This window comes from Vespula vulgaris, chromosome 4 (genome assembly GCF_905475345.1).
Source record: "Vespula vulgaris chromosome 4, iyVesVulg1.1, whole genome shotgun sequence".
NCBI lineage: Eukaryota > Metazoa > Arthropoda > Insecta > Hymenoptera > Vespidae > Vespula > Vespula vulgaris.
Window position 1 is genome coordinate 6,310,311 of NC_066589.1, and position 18,313 is coordinate 6,328,623.

The 18,313-nt window shown below is 40.3% G+C and overlaps 1 protein-coding gene across 2 annotated transcripts in view; it reads left to right on the forward strand.

The window, feature by feature from the left end:
- LOC127063329 (homeotic protein ultrabithorax) overlaps positions 1-18,313 on the forward strand; it is a 124,580-nt gene that overhangs the window by 45,162 nt on the left and 61,105 nt on the right. Inside the window, exon 2 of one of the 2 annotated variants that reach the window (XM_050992968.1) lies at positions 1,524-1,565. The exons of the other annotated variant lie outside the window; for it this stretch is intronic. Coding sequence (XP_050848925.1) covers positions 1,524-1,565 — 42 coding nt within the window. The remainder of the gene's footprint in view (positions 1-1,523; positions 1,566-18,313) is intronic. 2 annotated transcript variants of the gene reach the window in all.

Below are 18,313 nucleotides of genomic sequence, written 5' to 3' on the forward strand. Positions count from 1 at the left end.
AAAAAAAAAAAAAAGAAAGAAAGAAAAAAAAGGAAAAAAAACAATACAAAAAAAGGAAAAAAGTGAAAAAAAATAAATAAATAAATGGAAAAAAAAAGAAAAAGAGAAAAACTATGGAAAATCCATGGATTTTATACACAGTACGCAAAAAATAGGATCAGAAAAGAGATTTTTTTCTTTCTGTCTCTCTCTCTCTCTCTCTCTCTCTCTCTCTTTTTATAATCCCAGGCAATGTTTCAATCCGCATTCTGCGATCATGATAGCGCATTGTTGCCGGTGCATGCGCGCATCTCACAGCCGCGGGCCACCAAATGATCCAGAACACCTCTGGGAATTGGTTTGGGGATGGAAGAGGAGAGCGAGAGAGAGAGAAGCAGACAGAGTGAGATAGTGGGTGGGCACGCGTGCTGGAACAAGAGAGCGAGAGAGAGAGAGAGAGAGAGAGAGAGAGAGAGAGAGAGAGCGAAGGGCCGACGTTATAACTAACCGAGCTGATCTACGACCTGTTTAGTAGTTCTATATCAGCGCTATAGCATGCTTCGGTACACGCAATCGAATCGCCTCCTATGTCGATAATATCTAACTTAAGTAGGTAACAACCAACGCATACGTACACGCACACATATCTGTACGTAGATATACGTACGTGTGTCTATATGTATATGTCTACAATATGCAAGCACATGGTTACGAATGGACAACCACTCCATTTTACATGACTGAAAATATCCTCGTTATCGACGATGGTATGCGCAGAAGTTGTTCGTTAGCATTGTTCGCCGATATCGAATATATATATTTAAAAGGGACTTATATAGATTCGTTTTAGTTTCTCTATCTTGCATGTTTGCCAACAATTAAAGTTCTCGTATGCTCTTTGTTTCTTTTTCCTTTCCATTAGAATTTTAAGAATGAATTTTGATCTTAAGAAACTAGCGATCTCTTTGACGATTGAGTCCCCGTTATAAATCGTTGCAGAATAATTTCTAATGAGACAATTTTCTCTATTCAATGAAAATTACGCGACAGATATTACGCGATAATGGTGAATTCTTTTAATTTAAAAAAGTTTTACGAGGCCGGAGGAACGCGAAACGTTGAAAATCGTAGCCTCGTGACGTATAATGGATTATTAACGGATCCAATACTCGGTTATATACGCGTATTCGATAAATCGAGCCGCAATCACGCTACGGGATTTCGTTGTCGGTCCGATACTACCGAACGAAGCGCGTTAATTTTTTAATCCCTTGGCACCGGCCGAGACGATTTTAAATATGAATCCTTCATCCGAAAATGGGAAACTGCCTAGCATAGTAGAAATATCGTCATGCCGAAAATATCGACGTCGTACGTCACGCTTTCGTTCGACGTAGCTACTAAAAACCGCGTCGTCGCTAACGCGTCGTTAATCGTAGCTCGCATTTAAATTCGATTCTCATAAATCGATTGTACCTACCAACAATACAACATCGATATCAATAATCTGATTACAATCTCTTTTTTTTTGCACTATTTTCCAGGTAAGGACGATATTGCTAAGCCACATTGGACATGGTTGCAAGGTGAGTCGTGCTTCATTGAAACTTAAATCGATCGATTATTTTCCGATTAAATTCGGTTGATCGGCAAGCGTTGACGTTACTATGTATAGATAGATATATATATATATGTCTAACTACGAAACTTCGACTAAGTTTCGATTTTACGTTACGCTCATAGGGCACAGATGCCCGAACGCTACTAAAATTTCACAGAATACACGAGATCCTCGGTGATTCACGAGAAATCTTGGAGGGTTAGAAGTAGAAAGAAGGGAACACGTTTTTTTTCTTTCTTTTTATTTGGATGGAAGGAGAGGAATCTTTCAACTCCGTCCCTTTCCATCTCTATCGACGAATAGTACGAAGGAGAGAAACAAGAGAAAGAGAAAGAAAAAGAAGGATGGGTGATGGAGAACAGCTGTGAGAGTGCTCGCACGACAGAGGATTCTTTAAAAGATTCGACGTCAGAGAAAAGGTGTTTGAGAGAAAGAAATCGCGAGAGAGAGAGAAAGAGAGAGAGACAGACAGAAAGAGAGAAAAGAAGAGAAAGAGAGAGAGAGAGAGAGAGAGAGAGAGAAAGAAAGAGAAAAAGAAAGAAAGAGAGAGAATTGGGGAAGAGGAGAGTGGAGAACGATGCCTTCGAGGGTAATCAATAAATATTGGCTCTCGGGGGTGAAATTGGGGTAGCCGACGCGGGGAAGACGGGGGACATGTGGGGTGGAGGGATGGCGGGGGTGGAAGGACAGTCGTGCTGCTGCGGTTGCCGCCCCTTTCCTATGGCACACGACGTATGGCAGATATAACCACTTGGTATAGGCAATGGAGAATCGCTCACGCTCGGTAATTCCCTCAGAGTTTCTGATCGATACTCACTTTAGGCCCGTTCTGCTATCGCACAGAGGCTCGAAGGAACTGCCACGAACCGATTTACGAGGAAAATGTTTGGGTAAACCGAAAGAAGATCTTTGTCGTGAAATTTTTCCTAGACGAAATCTTTCCAAGACCTCTTTCCTCCTCGTAAATCCTAAATCCATGGACACGGATTAGGTTCTGATCTTTAGGACGAATCTTCTTATTCCTACGACTATCTCGAACGCGATTCGACTATTTGGCACCGATAAACGAGGGAAGAAGGTGAATTTGAAATTAAGAGGAGAGGAAAGAATAGATCGAGGGTGAGGAAACCCGCTGACGGTGAATTATTCGGGTCGACGAGCCGCATAATGGGAATGTCTTGATTACCGGAGTCGATCATCCACGCCTTCTCTCGTATCCTTCGATCACGTCTTTTATTGATGTCTTTCTTTCTTTTTTTTTTTCTATTAGATTGCTTCGGTAAAAATGTCGTAATGTTTTATTCGATACGTAGAAACAGAATTTTCCTTTTATTTTTTTTTTTTTTTTCTAAACAAATACTATGTAATTCCGAACGAAATGATTCGTATCAATTTGAAGCTTTTAACTTTGAACATGCGCTCGCATTGATTAGCGAAAATGTAATTTTGAGAGCTTAACGTAGAGTATAACAATTGGATACGGGTTCACGGTTCTTCCTTTCCATCCAACCCTTTTCTAAACAGAAATACTCGAATGTTCCACGAGAGGGGATTTCCATGGATTTGGCTAGAATTCGGATGAGGAAGCTGAATGCTTTCCGAGGCGTGAAATGGGTGCGTTAACCGCTTGCACGAGCACACCCTGCATGAGGATACGGGTGAAGAGGAGGATGCGCTTCAACCCTCTGCTAATCCTTCGATTACTCTATTGTTTTCCAAATTTTCTGTGTCAAATATCGCGTCGACTATTCCAATCGTCATAAAATTTTTTATACGTCTTGACAATCCTCATAAATTATAATATACTTACATGGGACTCTGATATTCCATAGTTTATTACATACATGACTTTGTTTAAAAATTTGCATTACATCGTACGCCTGACTCGATTACTTATAAAAGTTAAAAAACAAAGAGAAAAAAGAAGGAGAGGAATAAATTCCGACAGTCCATTAAGAACTAGACCTTGGCGAAAAAAAAGTCGATCATAAAAGTAGAAACTTTCTGACGAGAAAAAGAAAAAAGAAGAAGAAAAGAAAGAAAAAAGAGAGAGAGAGAGAGAGAGAAGAAAAAGGAATTCTTCGACAGTCGTTTCGAAAGTAGAAGAACGGTTTTCCAATGGGAAGTTCGAAACACCATATTGTATTCTCCCGTAAGACATCCTCCAGAAGTGTCCGCTCGTATCCTTTGGAGCGTCGATAATGGAAAAAAGGTTGGAGATCGGAGACGAGCCCTTTTTCGTAGCTGGAAATGTCGGTCTTCCGCACCCCTTCCACAGCAGCCCTTCGTTCGGCGACCCTTTTATTTTTGTTTTCTGGGATACGTTTGGAACACGTGGATGGCAATATCGTCGCTAGGATCTCACGAGGAGGTATAAGAGAAGAGTTATGTGCTCCGCTATGCGCGAGGGAATCGTAGATCAGCGGTTGGACGTCTGCGGGGACGTAGAAACGAACGAACGCGAACGAACGAAGAACCACCATCGTCGTCCCGCCTCCCCTCTGCCTTTCGTTCTTCCCTCGATCCCACCCTACCTCGAAGGCAGCCAGCCACCCGCCCCTGTCCAACCCTCTCTCTCTCTCTCTCTCTCTCCTTCTCTCTTTCTTTCTCTTTCTCTTCTTCTCTTTCTCTCCCTCTCTCTCTCTCTCTCTCTCTTTCATTCTCTCACCCTCTCCCCCAACTCGTATCGCCGCTATCTTGGAAAGCCAGCCACGTCGTTCGTGCACGCACACCGTGTTCTCCGACCTTAGGATATATTCTCCACGTGTATGTATCTATGTATACGCTTGTATACGTCTATATCTGTGTGTTTGTGTACGAGAGTGCGACCGAGCTAGATAGCATATACATCATCCGCGTATACCTACGTAAAATGCCAAAGCAGGCGCATAAGGCGACGAACGGTCGAGTATCTTTCTACGTATGTGTATAAATGTGTCTCTATGTGTGTGTACACAATACTGGGTGTGGCAGCCAAGGCGAACTATTATTTCACTCGGTGGAAGCGTTCGGTAGGAAAGTTGGAGGTGTACGCCTTATACTTCTCTTCGCGATCCTTTCCTTCTCTATATAGGTATATTACGTTTCCTACAAGCTTCGAGAAATTTACGTTTTACGTAGAAAATTATTCAAACTTATCATTTTAGTTATCTATTTTTTATCGATTAGATAACGATCGAAGACTCGTTAAAACTCTTGAAGTTTTCCCCTCTGATTGTCGAAATAGAAGATTCAATTGTTACCCTGTTCCTTTCGTGAGTTATCTTTCGAAATGGTAAATAATGAAGAAAAGAAGGCCGATTTCCATCTCTCGACAGCAGCACCGGCAGGAACAGCATCGCTTCCACCTCTTCCTTCTCCTCTTTTTCCTTCTCATTCTCTTCCTCATCCTCCTTCACCTCCTCCTCTCCTTCTTCTTTCTTTTTTCGTCGTTGGAACGCGAAGTGAGTCGCCTCGCTATCTTCGGTCCTCACGTAAATTACAGCAGCTCCGCCAGAGAGAAATGGTCGCCTCTTCTTTTTCCCTACGCCGCCTCTTTCTGCTTTATTTACATATAGATACGAAACCCATTGAGCTGGCAAGAAAGTACTTCCCTTTTTTATGGCTGTATTCATTCAGCATCTATAAAATTTGCCGGTCTCTCGCATTATCGTTTTCGAGTTCGCGCGTCGAACGTGCGAATTCTACGGCGCCTGCGAATATTTCTTGACTACGTCTCTCGTCCGTGACCTCTACCGTTTCCCCTAAATTTCTTAGTGGGACGAACATTACAAGATCGTACGTGGACCGAACGTGAAAATAATACTATGTACGTACGATTAATATACGTGCGATTTTCTTCGACGATAGATTTTGTTAGATATTTAGGTATTATCGAAGGGTAACATGTTGGTCGTGAAAATGTGCGAGATGAAAATTTGTCGAAACGGTGCTTCGCAACGAGGAGAAAATTGGAGGCATTTTCGCGGTAGGTGTAATGGATCGAAGAATTCGGGCACAGCTCGAAACGTATTATGAACACACGCATAAACATCCCTTGGCGTTATCAGTTGTCGGACGCCGGGGCGCCGGATATTGTCGCATCCTCCGTTCTGCTCTCTCTCTCTCTCTCTCTCTCTCTCTTTCTCTTTCTATCCGTTTTCAGCGAATAGGGGTTTGGGGAAATGCTCGTAGATAGAACAAAACGTAGAGAAGGGTAGATACAGGTGGGAAGGGAAAGAAGTTAAACAAAAAAGTTAACAACCTATGCCGGGCTTGAAACAATCGTAAATTCTTACGAAACGGAATTATACTCTATGAGAATTAAAGGGCAACTTTGTAAAATGTACCCGCTCGTACGTCGTCCTTTTACGGAAAGACCGAATAATCGTAAAGCAGCGCTGCGTTAACTTCGAAAGAACGTAAGAGAAACTACTCGTTTGTTCGAGTTTCTTCATTTTCCTCTTTCTTTTTTTTTCCTTGTTTTTTTTTTCTTTCTTTTTTCTCGTCCCGATTAACGATCTCGAAATATTTTCGAATCTCCGATAAGTAGTCGTATTCTCGATCAGTCAGCATGACGCAATAACACTTTCGCGAATGATGACATAATACTTAAAACAAGCAAAAAGAACGTAGTCTTTGATCAACACCATACACATATATACGTATTTAGTTATAACGATGTTTCGTAATAATCAATTTGCTCACAATTATCGCGAAATGTTGCTTAGAACGTGTTTACCGTAATACTATACTGCAAAATCTACAATTTGATATTAGAAGCTGATTTCTAATAAATCTAATTGCAGAGCATTTTAAAATAAATATATTCACTGAATCATAAAATATTCTCCTCTAGGATTTTTCGCTTTTCTTTATTCTTTTGTCAAGACTTTCTTAGTGCTCACGTTTCTACCATAAAGAAGTTCGACTTTTACTTTTTTATGGCACCCAAATTTTTCCTTATCCTGTTCAACAAGCGTAAAATGAACGGCGACTAGGCTTTTGCCGAAGGGTCGCTTAAAAAAAGAACAAAAAAATATATATCCGAAGGAACTACCTTTTCTAGGTGAAAGTCACTTTCCATGAAACATTAGATCCGAGCGTTGCTATTTTTGAAGTTCGCAAAAAAAATTTTCGAGAAAGTTTTAGGAGGTGCTCGCGGTTATCTGTGCGCGTTTTCTTACTTTCCAAAAACTTTCCCTTTTCCTTTGATCGGTCGCTTTCTAAAAAAAGAAAAAAAAAAGGAAAGAAAAGATCCTTACTTTGTCCTCTGAATAAGGACAAGTTGTATCGAGAAAGTAAAAATTACCTGGGCTAAAAAAAAAAAATTCAAACCAAAGAAATAATAAATGAAGCAAGAGAAAAATCAACGTTAAAATCACAAAAAATGCGAAGGGAAGAATCCTTCGAACTTGTGATCCGTTTTATACGATATCGTGTAATGCAAACCCTGTCGCATTTTACGATGATTATTAAAAGAAAAAAAAAAATGGTGTATGGTGCAGGTATAGAATAGAACAAATAAGTATGGAAACGCAAAACCTGTCTACGAGCTATTGTACACAAGTCGTTTGGATATAGTTACGGTTGGACCATTTTATTGTCCGTAACAACCACATCTTATAAACAAGGTTAAAAGCCTCGGGCTATCTGAGGTAGTTTTGCCTTCCGGATTATCCCTCGCGATGCACAGTTTCACGTGAAAAAAATGTAACAACGTACTAGGACAAACGTTGATAATTCCCGATAATCGTCCGCCATGAGACATTTAATAATAATGCGTATTTATCTCTCAATAATTTATTCTTGATTTTTATAATTTTTAATATGAAGGATTTGCAAAAAAAAAAGAAAGAAATTACGTAACAAATATCTAAATCGCGAACGATTGATTTTGACATAATGTAATAATGAAATTGAATAAAAAATGACGAACTTTATATCCTTTTTCAAGAATTTTATAATCAGCAATTAAAAGTTTTGAATAGCGAGAATTAAAATGGCGAAACGTCGTTCTCATTGGGCGTTGGTCCAAGCGGAACTCGAATGTTATTACGCTCTCGACGAATCGTACTCTTGCGTACCCTTGAAGGGTGCCGAAGGGAAACTCGGAAAGAGTTAGAACGACGTGGGGAGAATAGCGACGAGCAAATAATCGAGTTTAATTGCGAAACCGTCGGCATGATTTAATTACGCGGCGCTGCGCGCTCACAATTAGATGTAGGTATATACCGAAGACGCGCATACCTATATACCTCGCCCTTCTCCCTCTCTCCTTCTCTCTCTCTCTCTCTCTCATTCGTTGTATCTTTCTCTTTATCCCTCTCCCCTATAGCACGAGAGCTTGTAAAAATAAACAGAATAGCTGGGCTCGTACGACTCGTGCTCTTTCTCTCTTCTTTCGTATCGTTTATTTAACATCTTTTCTCGTTGAAGTTGTTTTCTTTTCTCTACTGGCAATCGATTGTCTAAACTAACTCGGCTTAATGTTGTTTATTAATTTTTATCAAAACGTGGTTATCGTGGATATTTAAACGTCACAATAAGATAGTGAAAATAATGTATAGTCTATCGGTTATCGATTGATTAATATTAGAATCTTTCTGTTATATAACTTGAGATTAAAATAAGTTTAATTTAAATAAAATATTTCGCGATGTTGGTATTCTGAAAAAAAATTTTTATACGGTGCTGCTATATATGTATATATATATATATGTGTGTGTGTGTGTATCGTGGTACGGAAAGGAGACCGGTACGGTCAGTCCTCAGGATATTGGTCGGGATATTCGAAATGGCCGTAGCGGTGGGACTAGCATTGACAGAGCATAAAACTGGTCGAGCCAGCGCGTCCCTTTATCAAGGCACGTTCGGTCTGGGGAGGAGTTTTGGCGTGCTCGCGTGCTACCAAGTAACGATATCAGGACGAATCTCCTGTCGCAGGTTGGTCTCGCGCGAAACGCTGCCTCGCGTGTTGCCATGCTACTGCAGTCGGACAAAAAGCAAACAGATAAGCGTTCCTCTGCCTTCGAGACTTGGGAAAGGGTGAGGAGAAAGGGAAGAGGGAGGACTCGTGAGGGCTGCCGAGTGTACCGATATACTTTTACTTGGCTTTCGAACGTCCTGCTAAACGAGTCCACTCGAAGAAACTCGCCCTTCTTGGAGTTCCCTTCTTTCGTGATTTCCTGCGATATTCCAGATTCTACAATGTCTCTTTACGTCTACCAACTATTCACCTACGTCCTTCTTATTCAGATTCTCCAACACCTGTATACACAAGCCAGCAAAAACTTATCCAAGGAATGCAAAAATACCGAAAGGACTTCTTGCTGATGGCTTATCGGACGTCGCGGCTTTTTCTTTCGAGGGAAATCGTCCGTTCGTTAACGAGAACCCTATCGCTCCCTTTACCCTTCAACTTCTCCTTTTCTTCTTCCTGACTTCTACCAATAATTTCATTCTTACTGCCTGGCCCTTGTACATCGTCGAACGTTGAACTTTGAAATCCCGTTGAAAAGAATCTCGCTCCTCGTCGTATTTTTTCTTGTTTCTCTTTCTTTTTCTTTTTCTGTCATTCTTTTTCTTCGTTCTTTAAGACTTACAAGTTAAACGGGAGATCGTTATCGTGTCGACGCGAAGAAATCGAGTTCTCAAGTGAGTGATAAAGATTTCAAGATGTCTACTTCTACGTCAGCTGATTCCCTTCAACGATTAGATACTTACTTTCCCTTTCGAAAAATCTAAGCAATTTGATGTTTCAACGGATGACAACGAAACTAGAAACTTCCTCTTTGCTGGCCTTGTAATTCGAAGACAAGGACAATGCGACGAGAGAAAAGAGAGGGCAAACTTGGATCGGTAAAAGTTAGTAGAGAAGGAAGCGGCTTCCAAGAGACACGACACTCTCGGCCAATGTATTTTGGTTCGAGAGACGCTGACCTCCCGCTTCCCTCTTATTCTCTTTTTCTCTCTTCCATCTTTTCTCCTCCTACCATTCCTCGGCTACGACGACGTTCTCCTTGCCGCAACGTCTATCGCCTAGCGACGGATCCATTAGAGTCTTTGCGATAATCCGTCGCACTCCTTGCTACGTTCTCTCAGAATAATCTTTCAACTACTACACGAAATACCAATGTAATTGCTTCTCTTCCCGATTTCGATTTTCTCGGTTGAAATCTATATTCTCCTTTGTTATCAATTAAGTAGAAATTACTTTAATACTTGTCATTTTAATTTCATCGTTTCGATTAATATGGTTAATCGATCGTTCACGAAATCGATTGAGAAAAACGTTTAAACGAATCTTTAAAGACTCGTTATTATTCCATTCGTTGATTATCATGAATTGTAAATATCGTAATAACAAATGGTTGCCCGTATCTCTCACGAAGAAACAAGCCTGGCCGTCGGATAAAGTCATTGCTAGTAGGTGGAACGGACCGTTAAGTAATCTAATCTCGGCACGCGCATAACTTGAACGTGTTGGTAAGTTTCGCTATTATGATACGTCGCTAACGTATTCGATCGTAACCGAGACATTAATGAAGTTCGTTAAGCTTTAAAAGGCGACCAAGTGCGGGAGGCTCGACATAAAAGAGAGAACACTCGTTTTCACGTAATAGCTTTTACTGACATTTCATTGCCATTTCATAACCGAGTTAAGATAATGCTACGAACTCCGCCATTCTTTTCCTTCCAACCTAGAAATCTAATCTCACGACTTTCTTACCAACATTGCATGTACTTAAATATTATACTTTATTGAGATTTAAGTAATCTTTTTCTTTTTATCTTTAATTCCTCGATTTGTTTCTTTAAATAGCATCCTTGTAAATTATCGTAAATTGAAACGTATCGCATTATCCGATTAGAATCGTGTAAAATGACGAAGAAACAATATTATAAATATACTGATATAATTGTATTATTTATCGATCAACGATGCTTTGATATTTTAGTTCTACGTTTCGATTGTCTGTTTATTGATACGAAGACCCCCGTGTGTTTTCGAAATATGCTAAACAATGCGTGCAACGAAGGAAAAAGGAACGCGGGCACAATGAGAACGTTTTATCTTTCTATCGTGTATCTAGATCGTCACTGTCTGTTTGAGACGTCGGTAGCGTGACGACAGCCAGTGCACGCACTCGCTTAATTATATCCATTTGTGTGTATTCCAATGGCGATCACCGACCAAACGTTATAAATATGACGATCGCAAATGTTATAAATATTTCAAAAACGAAAGGAAGAAACTTAATTTGTTGAAAGGAATAACTCTTTTTAACACAAATTTCCATTAATATACAACTTCACGAGCAATGAATTTACGTAATACTATAACATTAAGTAGATTATCATTGATGAACGTCTCGGCCAAATAATAATCTATTAAAGCAATAGAACTTACTTTCTTACTGCCCGTAGGATTCAAACGTTAAACATGAAACGTAAACGTTACGAAAGAAGCGTTACGCGTTAACGATGACGTCGATACACGCATCTCGCCATAAAATTCGACGAAGTAGAATATAAACGAGTTGGGTACTCTTCGATAGGATTTTTCGCCTTTCCCTCGTTATTTTCGCACCCTCCTTTGGGCCACCGAATTCCAGTAAATCGCTGCTAACGGCAATAAACCTGCGAAGCTGCGAACGTCCAGCATTTATTATTGCTCTCGCGCGTGAAGTTTGATATCCCTGTGCCGCCGAACGTACTACCAACCGTACGTGGTGAACATGCACGCACGCATGCACGTATGCGCACGCGTATCGAGGGGAGAGAGAGAGAGAGAGAGAGAGAGAGAGAGAGAGAGAGAGAGAGAGAGAGATAGGGAGAGAGATAGAGAGAAAGAGAGAATGTTGAGGGTGAGGTGGGGTGAGTTTGGAGAGAAGCGAGGGCGCAGCAGTCACCGGTGGTGGTTCGGCAGAGAGCACATGAGGGGGATGGGTAGACTGTGTGAGGGAGAGAGAGAAAGAGAGAGAGAGAAAGACAGTAAGAGGGATAGAGACGGACGAGGGGTTGAGAAGGGTGGGGCGTGCGCGCCTGCACCTCATAAACTTAAACGCTAATTAACCGGCGCTACGGCTACTGTTGCGTCCTACGTGCGTATGCTTCTCGTTCCCGCACACGAACGCACTTTGTCGTTTCTCTCTCTCGCTCTCTCTCTCTCGCTCTCTCTCTCTCTCTTTCTCTCTCTCTCTCTCTCTCTATCTGCTATCTCTCGCTCTTACTTCCAATGTTACAGCATACTAGAGTATATCCGCGCGAGGTGGCTGGTATTCTCTAGCGAGAGACGCGATGTTTATTGCTCGACTTCCCGTAAATTAGCTACGCCGCGAAACTATCCGCTTGTTTCCATTCGCTAGCGGTACCAAGCGTTAACTATACTTTTGGAAGACGGCATCTCGAATTTCCCCTCGGTAGATAGGTAGATAGGTAGAGATAGGTATGTGAAATCCATCGGGACCGAACACAATTCCTTTTGTTTCGTAAATAATTGTATGAAAATTAGTTTTCGAACCTATCCCAACATGGAATAAAAGATAAAGACAAGTGAGATCCAATGACATTACGTGATTTTGTTATTTAAGAATTATGTATGAGATGTTAGTCAACGTGATAACTTTCTTGTGATCTTATAATATACTGGAAGATATTAGATATATGTGTTGAGAGTTTTAGATCATTTTGGATTAGTGGAACTCTTGACTGCTTGAATTTATGAAAAGATTTATAATACCGTATCAATGAACAGTTCTTTTTAATCCTTTCCTATTCAGTCTGACTGAACTTCTTATTTCAAGCACTTTATAGCAAACTCCAGAGCATAGGTATCTGGTTTTTCAAAAATGACGACATATGTCAAGTTGATATATCGATGAGCAAAGTCCAATATCGTTGAGAAAGTAACAACATACTAATACGTTGAATGGTATTAACGCAAACTAAACAGATTCGTCACAACCTTTTCACTTTCTGCGATCGATATAACATAAATGGATAGCTATCTCGAAAATTTATGACCGAGCCATTGTTACGAATTCCACATACCTAACGTGCAAACCATCTCCAGTCATTATCGATAATCATACCCTTCCGAAACTCTAATTGCTTCCTTTAAATCGATCATATTTTCTACGATAGAGACGAGTCCAGAAGGAATTAGATAAAGTAACTACATAACATGAGAATATCGTATGAATACATATACACCCTCACATACACTTACGCACGCAATCTCTACGTTTATCGGCTTTTATACGGGTTCACTTTTAGTATGAATGATCTTTAACACATGGCGAAGAGTTTAAGCGGTCTAATTTCTTTCCTCTTTCTTCTCTCCTCTTCCTCTTTTTTCTCTTTCTTCCTTTTTCTTTTTTTTTTTTACTCCGCATCGACGTACTCGAACGGTCGACGACGTAGAACGTGACTCTCGTAGCGAGGCGTCAGACCGCGCGTATTGTGATTTACGATTCCGGTCTCGTCAACGTGGCTCACGTATACCTATATATAAATGTATATATATATGTGTGTATATATATATATATATATATGTATATATGCAATGCGTTTCAAAATGTCTCGCGAGTTGACGCACGAAAAGTCTCACGAAAAATGTCGAGGGCTGCCAGCGAGTAGTGGGACAAGGGAAAGGGGAGGAAGGAAAGGGTTGTGGAAGCAAGTCGCGACTTGGATTTATTTATGGCAAGAAGAAGAGAGTCAAGAGTCCGTCGACGTAGTCGTCTAGCTACTACGGTTAAATCCTTAATGCGAACGACTGGGTTTAGGTATTTATCACGTCGCGTTTCACTCCGGTCATTTCTTCGATCCTGGAAAAAAATCTCACGCAACATATTTCACATGTACTTTTTGAGTACGACTTTCTCAGTGTACGTAGGTAGATACCTAGATACTCTTTTTAGTCACGGTGCCACACACCATATATAGCCAATAGAATGAATTATTGCACGATAGATTCGAGAACAGGGTAGGTAAATACGCGGGGAAATATGCGACTACGGCAAGAAGAAGAAAAAGAAGAAGAAGAAGAAGAAGATGAAAAAAGGAAGAAGGAGAAAAGTCAATATGGCTGCTCGTAAATCCTATCGAACAGTAATCTTCTTATCTATCTAATCGAAATAACGTTTTACTTTTATCCGTCGGCATCGTTTCGTAACGAACATGCTGAGAGAAAGATTTATATTTTTTTAGTTTCTTAAATTATTTTTTCCCTATGATAGATATATTTTTCAAAACGAACATCTATTAAAAAATCGTCAGATAAACTCGGATGTTATCAATGTAACTAAAGTAAGAGAAATTAAAATAGTCCTTTAAGTCGTTCATTTAAATAATATATTTTTCTTGGCTCGCGATTTGAATAAGTGAGTATATATCCTATGCACAGAGTGCGCGCGCAGTTCATGCATGTGCTCTCGAACGCACGCGTGTACGTAGAGAGCGAGCAAGTAGTTGGAATGGGAGGAGATGGAGAAGATACACAGGTGCATATAGGTACCCATACATACATACATACATACATACATACATACATACATACATACATATATATATAAATATATATATAAATATATATGTAAATAGTTGGAAGAGAAAAGAGACGCTATATCTCTAAAACAAATACACGTGCAACGTGTCACTATGCGTATACACTCGACGGTTTCTCTAGCCATGCAACGTGCAACACGAACACGAGCTAAGAAAGACTCCTCTTGTCTCGCATCGTCGATCCCAATAAAGAGATGCAATCATGGCTGCCACGCACGTACGCGGGCGCGAGAGCATCCTTCCTTCCATAGGCCTACGCGTTTCTCTCGATCCGACGGTATTCTCAAAAATTAATCGTATTACGATTTAATCGGTGATCACTGGCACGTGCTACGTAACTTCTCTGATATCTTTCGACTCGTATTTTTCACGGATTTGCTCGATGAACACACGAAAATGCTCGACGCGTGTCAAGCGCGCGAGAAGAGCTCCGGACAACATGGCGACCATCGGCGCGCGTTCCTGAAACTCTTCTCTCCGTTGGCGCCAAGCAGAGCCATAGGATAGAGAGAGACAGAACGATACGTAGTAAACACGAGACAGTGAGAATAAGAGAGAGACAGAGAGAGAGAGAGAGAGAGGGAAGCAGCGCCGTTGGTCGATGAGTCGGGTTGCTCGCAACCAACCGCAACGTGGCGCGACAAGCAGCATACTCCCAAAGTGGGAGAAAGAAATCCAACATGGCCGTTCGTCTACGTCGCGTCGAGATCCTCACGAATCGTAGCCGTACGAGGCACGTTTAATCACAAAAATTTGTTTATTATCATTCATCGCGATTCAAGACGATCTCATTGATCCTTCGCGATGTCAACTGCGATTCAAATCTGGTACGTAAAGGCTACTGAAGGCTAGTCATTTATCCGCAAAACCGCGAGTGTTCGTCGATGTCTGCTCTTTTTGATGTGCGCGTGTGCGTGCGTGTGTGCCTGTATATATACATATATGCATATACATATATATATATATATGTGTATGTATGTATGTATGTATATTTCTCTCTCTCTCTCTCTCTCTTTCTTTCTCACGTTCACCCTCTCCCTCAATATTTTCATGTATACGTATCGTATGTGTGTATGTCTCTAGTGAATAAAACGAACGTGGCTTCTTTCTTCGATGTCCTTACAGGATTTTATCTATTTTTAATGATAATTGTTCAACTACAAAATGCGTTTTTTTTTTCCTTATAATTCTTTGCAAATAATACTCGTTTTTCGAAATTATTCAAGTTTCAAGATATTTCGAAATTCGTGATATTTTTTTGATAAAATTAAAAATATTTTCAGCTCGTCGATAATTTATTTTCCTTCCGATAAGAAAGTCTAGTATCTCGTTTGTATTAGTTGCGAAGTATTTCGCGTGGTTGACTGGATCAACAAGTGTCTTACGTGTATCGTGTGTACCTACGTGCTTATCCGAACGCATTTCTCGTGAATTCGCAAGCGCAGCCTCCGTTAAAAGTTTAATTTCGCGTTGAAATTCTAAAGAAGAAACGGACCATGAAAATTGCGAAAAACGCGACGTTTTTGTATCTCGTATAGGATATTCGCACTGAATTGTTAGCATGAAGTTTCTTTCCCTCCCTCCCTCCCTCCCTCTTTCCCTTTATCTCTTCTTTTTTCTCACGATTTGTATAACGTGCGTTAGCATTTTAATTGGCTAGTTATCGCCGCGCATTCTTAAATTTGCCGATGTAAATGTCGGGATATTTTTCTCAATTTCTTTTTTTACTTTTCTTTTCTCCCCACATTGCCTTTTTATGTCCATTTTCTTGAGAAAATTCAATGGGAATCGCTAACACGATGTGTTGCACGTGTTAGCGAAATTAAATGAAAATCATGTCGCTACGTGTACCTATGTATCTATTTATTTCTATTTTCGTTTAACTACTATTATCTGTCCGATAAGAATCGCGTCAAGTGCTTCTTGTTCTGCGCGAAAATCTTGAAGCAATAAAATAGGTATCAACATGAACGACGAGACGACGTCGGAAGGAAGCTATCTCGATGAAGATTAAACGTTTTTACAAATAAAACTGCTCTTACGATTTCCTTACTTCGTCGTTACGGATGCTCGCGTGACTTGAAACGGTATAATGAAGTCGAGAGAATAATTTCGAAGGAGGCACGCGGTCGTCGGTTTAATACCATATCATTCTTATTATTCATGAACAATTATGGCCTCGGTGAAGCGTCGAAGAACACGAGAACGCGTTAAACGAATGCGTGATGCGTAAGCAGACATTGACTTGTATACTCCCTGAGGATCGTTGGATTTAAATTTGCTTAATTAAATGTACTAACTCCTCCTCTTCCTCCCACTAATGCAAGCTCTGTAAAAAGGAGCGAATAATGATTTGCATAAGTGCTTCGATTTCTACATCCCGATTTAGAAACGATCATGTGGCTCGATAACGAAAACGATTTCCGTTTTTCAATCTATCGATGGATAAAGATGATAAAGGATCTCTTTTACCTTTTTGCTCCTTTCTTTTTATTAAGGATAAACCCTCGATTTAATTATTTTATCGATCGCCGATAGGATAAACGTTTTCTGCGTTATAAATATTAAATACGTAATTGATACTTCACCGATAACCATACATTTTCTTTTCTATTTTCATCGTTTAGGTACTAGTCGACTTACTTACTTACTTACCATGCCTCCCTGGAATCTCTCGCGGCCGTCGGACAGCTGACTTTTTCAAACGCATGCGCTATCCTTTGGTCTCTTTCATTTTTTTCCATACTATTTATAGGATTCCTTTTAACGAAAGAAACAAAAATCGATCTCCTCGAATATTCTTCGACGAAGACGATAAACTTTTATGCGATATTAAAAAATTCCCCATTCCTTTTTCTTCTTTTTTCTTTTCATTAATTTCTAAGTCGCATCAAAAGAAATTTCCATTTCTATTATCAACAAGTCTCATGTAAATTTTAGCTAAAATAATATCTAAGACAATAATATGTCTAAGCAAGTAACAAGAATGTAGGAAATCATTGATTATTTTTAAACTAGAAAAAAAAAGAATTCGATAGACGGTGGAAGACATCCGGCGGATTTTCGATTGGAATATTTCAAGACATTCTAGTCTCTCTCTCTCTCTCTCTCTCTCTCTCTCTCTTTTTACAAACGAGAAGAGAAGTAAAGAAAATTCGTGGAACGCGTAAGAGACTATTTACGATCCGGCGTTCACAGACGATGCATCGAAAGGCACGCCTGCGGTCAGAAACCGACGCTTAATTGAAAGATTGATCTCCGTGGCGGAACTAAGAACTCTCTCTTTCTCTCTTTCTTTCTCTCTATCTCTATCTCTCTATCTCTATCTCTTTCTCTCTCCCTCTTTCTCCCTCTCGCTGTAATCGCAAAGCAATGTGCAGTTGTATGTTGAGCCGTCGTGTCTTGCTACATCCCCAGTGCCTTGGCGTTTCTCTATCTACGAGCTATCTCAGTAACTCACGCACATGCGGATACTCGTTAGACGAAGAGGAGAAGAGAGGGATCGCGAGTGGGAGAAAAGGCAAACGGAATAATGGATAGGAGAGAAGCGTGAGGGACATCTCGACGTGAACGAGATAAGACAGCCCTCTTCTTCTCTAGCGAGGGCTTTTCCAACGATCGAATCTTGTGCGTAGTATATGCGTGTGTGTATTTGTGTCTGCGTGCGTTTGTGTGTGTGTGTGTGTGTGTAGTTGTGACTCCTCGAAATCAATTTAGAGAACGCCCTGAGATAAATGGATAATATACCTATCTACCTATCGTCTTTTTCTCTTTCTTTCTTTTTTTATTCTTTTTCATTTCTCTCTCTCTCTCTCTCTCTCTCTCTCTCTCTCTCTCTCTATCTTCTTTTCTTTTTTTTTCTTCTTTGAATTTATTGTATCGGCCTCTTATGCGAGATCGTTTTGAGTGCTATAAAATGTTTTTCAGCGAGAAGAAAAAATTCAGATAACTTCGGTTGATATCGTGTTACACTAGAATAAATCATGTCTCTGCGTATTTTTATTACATAGATAAACACACGTGTCATAGTAATTCTCATTGTCTTGCTTCCAGCCGAGAACCTCGTAGACGAGTCGTATGACTAGACAAGACCGCGACGAGAATCGCACGATAATGACCTACCATTTGCTTGGCAGAACGTCTGTTAGCTTCGTGGTTCGT